This window comes from Protobothrops mucrosquamatus, unplaced genomic scaffold (assembly GCF_001527695.2).
Source record: "Protobothrops mucrosquamatus isolate PMUCROS unplaced genomic scaffold, P.Mucros_1.0 scaffold992, whole genome shotgun sequence".
NCBI lineage: Eukaryota > Metazoa > Chordata > Lepidosauria > Squamata > Viperidae > Protobothrops > Protobothrops mucrosquamatus.
In genome coordinates, this window is record NW_015387231.1 from 345,858 (window position 1) to 353,406 (window position 7,549).

Consider the following 7,549-nt stretch of genomic DNA (forward strand, 5'->3'; position numbering starts at 1 on the left):
TAGTCTCTGGTGACAGCAACTTGCCTAAAACAATGGCAGCCAGTCTCTGGTGGCAACAACTTGCCCAGGACGATGTTAATCCATCTTTGATGACAACAACTTGCCAAGAACGATCAATCTACCAATCTCTGGCACTGGCAGAGGGCTCCCTTGTCCGCTCTCCTCGCCCCTCTCTGACCTCACTCCATGTAATCCCTTTTTATCTCCCCAGGTGATCCTATAAAGAAAAAAAACCCTTACCCCCCACTAAAAGATGTATGTCAAACTCTTCTCTAAATCTCCCTTTGCCTAACTTACTCAGAGGGAATTAAAACTCCCCAAACTACCCTCTCTCCCTCTCTTCGTCCTTTCTCCCCTCCTCTCTCTCTGCCTGGCCTGCTTCAAGCAAACAGCTCCAACCAGCCACTCTCACCCCCTCTCTCTCTCTCTGCCTGGCCTGCTTCCAGTAAAGGGCTCCAGCAACGACTCTCACTCTATCACTCCTGCTTTCGTCCAGCTTGCCTGTAATGAAGCAAAAAAAGCAAACACGAAAACCCCAGCTTCTTACTCTCTCTTCGATCAGCTGGCTCAGAATGGCAAGCTCCACCAAGCCTTCTCTCTTCCTCCCTTCTATGGGCTTCCTCCTCCTTTTTCTTCCCTCCTCCGAGCCACACCCCGCTGCCAAACCCATGACAGTTGCCGGAGCTCCTCATCTTCCTGCCTAATCGGCCGGGCTCCTGCAAAGCCTCTCAGCTGGCCCCATTCTCACCCCAACTCCGCTACATATAGTTTTGACTCTATGTAATAGATGGGAAGTTATCTAATGTCTCCACTATCAAATTTCAGTGGGCATATTCTGTTCTAATTATCAATAGCTGTCATTGTGTATTAACAGAAAGCAAAATCATTGCTACAAACATAGCACTTTTTCAATCCATGACACTTTTAAGAAGGCTTGTATATTTACAACTATAGGTGATCAAAGTTCAGGAATAAATACCTGCAAAAATTAGTAAGAATTATTTTTGTTTGTTTTTGTTTGTTTGATAGGAACAAATCTAAATGAACCAGGAAATCCCTTTTGTAAGGAGTGGGACCTTTTATAATAAGGAACCAGGGAATAATAGCCTGAACCCCAATATTATTTTATTTGCTGTACAGAAAACATGACAAAAATATCAACCACAGCTACTGTAAGACAAATTACGTTAATAATCAAATCAGCAATTTACAGTTATGTATAATACAGATTACAATAACATTCATTAAAAACTAAGTAAAAAGATTCTTTGTAAGAAAGATGCTTTCTTAAATATACTTTTTTTACACCTAACTGGGAAAGAGGATTTCCACAAAGGTTTTACTTGGTGAACTCAGTGTAGTTGTTCTTTCTAAACTTTAGGCTTTACATTAATGCAAAATACCCCCCTCATTTTAATTTTAATTGATATCTTTTTTTACATAATTTCAATCATTTGGTCATATTTAACATTTTCTTAAATATATACTGTACAGTATTTGTTTATCTATAGGATAGAAAAAGCACAATCATTTGGAAAATGCATCAATGAATGTTTTTCCTGCTGCAAACCTAAGCTTGGTTTGTTTGTTAAAAGCTGTGTTTTGTTTTGAATTGCAAGAATTGCTAAGTTTTCTAGTTTTAAGCCATTGAGTGTTGCAAATGGGAAATTTATTCCATCTTCTTTTCCATTGTGTTTTTCTCTTTCTTCATTTTCCCCTTGTAAGAATTGTACTGTGAATCAGTACCAAAGAGTTTATCCCACCAGGTGAAAGTTGAAGCGTAATTGCCATTGAAGTTCATATGATGGAAGTCATGAAAGCGGGATCCAGCATAAAAGGGCAGCAAATGTAAAGGATTCAGAGGAATATCATAGCCACTAAAAAGAAACATAATTGAATGCACATTTTAATAATATGAAGCCATTTCTCACATTTTATGTACAATTTGTTTAGCGCTAAAGGTCTAAAATAGGATTTTGTATCTATTTGGAAATAAGTCCCATTGAGTTCAATGGGTAAATGAATATATGACTGGGGCTTTAGATATTTATTTAGTTTTAGTATCAACATGGCAGTGATGACCCAGGGCACAGAGGAGAGGCAATGCAGTCAGCTGTCAATTCAAACAGTTCTTTAATTGCTCCAAATTTTCTCCAAATGCTCCGTTTGCTGGCAAGCCTCCAACAAAAGAATCACACACACCCCTTCAGCCCACTGTGGCTGAAAGTAGGTTCAAATACAATCTGATTAACATAAGAAAATACTCAAGGCCATAGAGATAACAAGGAAGAAAACAAAAACTTAACGAGTCTGTTTGAATCCTAGCTTGCCTGAGCAGTTTTCAAAAGAGAGAATCCAAAATACAGTCCGAGGTCTTTAAACATTCAAGTAATGTGGTTAGTCAATCCAATAGTTCAAGTTTCCATTTCCAAAATGAAGTCACAGAACAAGAGATCAGCAACAATACACAACACTCCAAGAATCAGCATTTGTTCCCGACAAATGCCCCTCCCAACAGCGTCTCCTTAAATCTCAATCTCCAGGTGTTCCTCGTGGAGAACACCTCCCGAGTAATTGAGCCTGCCTACGTTATTCCCTTCTTCTCTCCACTCTCTGTGCTCTAGGACCAGGTGGGGGTGGGCCTTGCTCATCACCTGAACTCTGCCTCTCCTGTTCCTCCTGTTCCAATCCTGAAGGGCCCTGGCCTGCCTCAGCCTGCTCTTCCCCACATTCCTCTGAAGCCACAGACAACTCTCCCTCGGCCTCCATAGGGTCCCGTTCCAGTTCATTTTCCTCTGCAGATTCAGGCTCAGATGGAGGCACGACACTGGCTTTGAATCTTCTAAAATTCATTTTTTGGAAAGTCTTAAAGAATATTTCTTACATCTGTACTAGTCCATTAAATAACTTTCACAGATATATATATTCCAGAAAAATTATGTGCCTATTCAAACTGTTGGGATTATTACATGCAGAAAAATAAAATAAAACTTCTCAGCTCTGAGAAGAGATAAGTAACATACTATTACAAGTTTCTACATGGTGATTATATTTCATACACATATAAACGTAGTCCAGCATGAGTTGTTCCTATTCTCCCATAGTATATGCCAGCCAATCTGATCTTGCAGGGTTGGTGCACTTTTGAGTTCCATTGATTAAACAATAATATCTGTCAGGACCCCAGAAGAGCGTCTTTCTCTGTACCAGCATCTGCCCTCTGGAATGTGGTTCCCCACAAGATTTGAATGGCCCACCCAAGTGGTGTTTTGAAGGGCCCTGAAAACCTGGCTCTTTGCCCAGGCCCTTTTGTGACTCAAGTACTCAAGCCCCATCCAGATGGTTGGGTGGTTAACTCTGCCACCTTTGCTCTTTTTGCTCTGTTTTTTGTTTTAAATGTTTTTAACAATTTTTAAACTGCCTAGATTTGCTGGGAGTCAGTGGCATATAAATTTAATATATTACTACTACTACTACTACTACTACTACTACTACTACTACTACTACTACTATTATTATTATTATTATTATTATTATTATTATTATTATTATTATTATTATGGCTCGTTACACAGTCAACCAGTCATTTAGACTGGATTTAGCATTTTTATCTACCTATTGAGTCCTTCTCAAGGGCCTGGGATGGGCAGGTGTTGTTTAACGGTGTTAAAGATATAATCACAGAGTGTAAGCTGTTCTAAACAAAAATTGCCTTTTGCAATTGGTTAGTTTGGTCATGCCAAACCATGGTGCTCCAGATGTTTTGGGTTTGCACCCAAGGGACCTATTTTGGGTACTATCTTTGCTTTCTTTTCCCACAATCCTTCTACTTCTATTCTGATGACTCCAGGTACTGCCACATCCACCATTGAAACTTTATCTTTCTTATCAACAATTGTTAAATTTGGTATGTTATGTGTTAGGTGCCCGTCTGTTTAAATTCTAAAGTTCCAGAGCAATTTAGCTTCTTAATTTTCTGTTACTTTTTCTATTTTGTGGTCCCACCAGTTCTTGCTTGCAAGCAAATTATATTTCTTGCAGATCTTCCAATTCACTATTGTTGCTATTTTGTCATGCCATTACTTGTGATCAATCTGTGCAATCATTTTGCAGCAGCTAACTATATGATCCACTGTCTCTATAGCTTCTTCGCCGAGGTAGCATTTGCTATCTGTTGGTGTCTTCTTATTTCCTGCTTTCTATGCATTTGTTCTTAAGGTTTGTCTTCTGCAGTCAGAATTGGTCCCTCTGTCTTTTTCTTTGACTTTCCTGATCTTAATCTTTGTCAGGTCTTGTTATTATCTGCTATTTTTTTTTAATGTACTGGCTATATAATATTTTTCCTTGCTAGGTCTCTTTTCTATTCGTCATTTGATCTTTCTTGTAGGCCAGTATGGTCTCCCCAATAGTTAGTAAGCTTTCATGGTATATTACCTTCAAAGCATCTTCTTCATTTACCAGATAGTCTTTCAATGCTTTTTTCTTTTTCAACTGTCTTGCAACATTCCACATCAACCTATTTTTCTTGGTAAGTAAAGACTGTCAACATTGCTGTTTGGATGAAGGGTATGACTCATTGTCATTATTTTTCTGATCTTTTTATCCAGGACTTTTAGTTCTGCTTGAATCCAGTCCACTATTCCAGCTGTGTATCTAATAACTGGAACTGCCGTGTTATTAACTGATGTTATTAACTGTTATTTCCTCCACTAAGTTTGGACTTTAAAATTAGTGTTAGTGTTGTTTGTGATTCTATTTTAGATGGTATTTTTCCATGCAGTTTCAGATCGTCTATGTAAAGTAGATAGCATAGCCTAGCAGATGTTTTTGAAGTTTGATAGCTATGGGCTGAGTTAATCAGTACTATCGACAATCACAAGCAGTAGTGGTGGTAGTGAATTTCCTTGAAAGTTCCTCTTTTGATATTAATTTCTCCCAGTCTATCACCACTGACCAGCAACTATGTCTTCCATTGTGCATCTTTGCACAAAACCTCTGATGTTTGTATTTCTAGGCACTTGATTCTCTGATCGTGTGGCAGGGAGTCCTTCATGTAATCAATTCAAGCTATGTTCAAGTTGGTCTTTCTATTACAGTTTTCCAAAATCATCTTGCCAAATTTGGAGCTGCTGCTCATCTGCTTTTAGAAGAGGTCCTCTGTTATTTGCAGTTTCCCTTCTGCTCAGCAGAAAGATCTAGATGCTATTGCTATTGTTAGCAATTTGAAAGTTGTTGGTAACTAGGAAATTGGCCTGCAGTTGCCTGATGTTGCTCCTTTTGTTAGAGCTTTCATTATCAAGGAGATTTTGACAGACATTAACCAATCTTTAATTTTACCTCCTTGCAGTATGTTGTTTAACTGGTGGGCAATAAGTGGGTAGAGACTAATTAGATGCTTCAACTACAACTCTTGATTTTTCTTGTCCTATTCTCCGTTTCTGTTTTTATTATGGGTTCTTTCATCTTAGGTTGTTTTATTCTAACCCACCTCCTTTATTTAGGCGCATTCATATATTTCTTTATGTTGTCCCATAGCTGCACCCAGAACTGCACTATTTCTTTATCAGGTATTGATCAGTTCACTACGGTCTCTCTACTGATGGATTGTAGAAACATTTCTGATTTGACTGAAATTGGAGATTCTGCCTATAGTGTGCAATTTGAGGTCCATATTTGCAGATCTTCTTGGCTATAGCCATTATTTGATGCTTTATCATTTCCAGTGCTTCCTTAATCTTCCTTGTTTCTAGATGGTATCTCCTGATCAGATATTCTTTGGTTTTCTTGTTCTTCAGATATTTTTCTTTCATCTGTTCAATATTCTATTTAAGTAGTGAAAACCCTTTTTGCCCAAACAATATCTGAAGAATTTAGAAGCTTGTCACTGAGAAGTTAGTGACAACTTTTTCCAATAGTTATGTTTAAATAATTTTAAATTTTCTGAATCTGAACACAAACAATCATTAATAAATAACAAAAGATTACCTGTGAACATCAATGGTCTCTATCAAACGACAAAATAACCATGCCCACAGCAAAATTACGTGATTACAGAAGACCATTATCCCAATGAAGAATCCAGTTCCAAGGATTAGAGTTTCTAAAGGATGTGCATATTCAGCTTGCATCCCAAATGGTGCCTGAAGAAAAATATACAGAGAAGGTTTGTGTACATGTAACCATACTGAACATTTCATATATATGTTTCAATATGACAGTATTGTTTCAGGTGATTTTCTTCCCTCACATGCTAACCTTCGACTCAAATGTAGAACTGAATAAATTGGATACATTTCTAAATGTAAGAATATTTGCTACTGCTAATTCCAGACAGCCCCTTAAAACAGTAGGTGCTATGTAACTGTGGATACTGTGTGATTTAAAGACACACAAAGAAGATTCTATAGATCAATAAACTTATATGTATTCAGTGAAGTTTTTCTCAATATTTTCAAAAGATCATGTTAAAGAGGTTGCTTGAAACTAAGTTTCTTATTATTTTAGAAACAGAAATTAGTTATTCAAATAAAGTACTAATGTTTCGTACTATATTTTTTTAAAAAGTTCAAATGTAAGCTGGAACTTGGAGAAAAGATTTATCTTAACAGAATAACAGAGTTGGAAGGGACTCTTGGAGATCTTCTAGTCCAACCCCTGGCTCAGGCAGGAAACCCTATATCATTTTAGACAAATAGTTGTCCAATCTCTTCTTAAAAACTTCCAGTGTTGGAGCACCCACAACTTCTGGAGGCCACTGATTCATTTTTCTGTCAGGAAATTTCTCCTTAGTTCTAGGTTGCTTCTCTCCTTGATTAGTTTCCATCTGTTGCTTCTTGTCCTGCCTTCAGGTACTTTGGAGAATAGCTTGACTCCCTTTTCTTTATAGCAACCCCATAGATATTGGAACACTGCTATCATGTCACCGCTAGTCCTTCTTTTCATAGAAGGAAATCTCTTTGCATTTCTTCTTAAATATCTAAGGCATCAAATGATGGGAAAGGTTGTTCCTGAATTCCTGCAGAGTTGTTGGTAGTCAATATTGTAAAAATTAGTCTGATCTTTTAGGTCAGCTAAAATGCAGGTCACAAATAAATACATATAAAATAGAATAGAGCATATGTAAAATATAAAATATAGTGTGGCTTATTATTATTTGCAATTTACACAACATTTACTGCAAACCCAGGCAAAATCCTCTCAAATTGGAATTTGCTTGATTTGAAATTACTATCACTATATAAGAAAAGATATGCCCATTCTGGGAAATGTATCTGACATTCAACTATATTACAATACATTGCAATACATACCATACAATATTCTTTATTGGCCAAGTGTGATTGGACACACAAGGAATTTGTGAATTATATTATAATGTATAATTAATCAAGACTTGCTAAAATAAATCACTGCAATTACAAAGACTGAGCAACTGAACACTTACCAATATAGCCCAAATTGTGGAAGTAGTGTCAGAGAGGCTAACATTCATTATGAGCTGTGATTGGGAAAGGATGCTAAGAATAAAATGCTTCTGTGTTCTAGATCA

General features: G+C 37.2%; 1 protein-coding gene across 1 annotated transcript in view; it reads right to left on the minus strand.

Moving 5' to 3' along the window:
• Nucleotides 1-1,105: 1,105 nt before the first annotated feature.
• Nucleotides 1,106-7,549, minus strand: part of LOC107290875 (methylsterol monooxygenase 1) — a 12,949-nt gene continuing 6,505 nt past the window's right edge. Inside the window, exons 4-5 of the mRNA XM_015819813.2 lie at nt 5,986-6,140; nt 1,106-1,877 (exon numbers count right to left, since the gene is read on the minus strand). Of these exons, the coding sequence (XP_015675299.1) occupies nt 1,670-1,877; nt 5,986-6,140 (363 nt within the window). The 3' untranslated portion in view covers nt 1,106-1,669. The remainder of the gene's footprint in view (nt 1,878-5,985; nt 6,141-7,549) is intronic.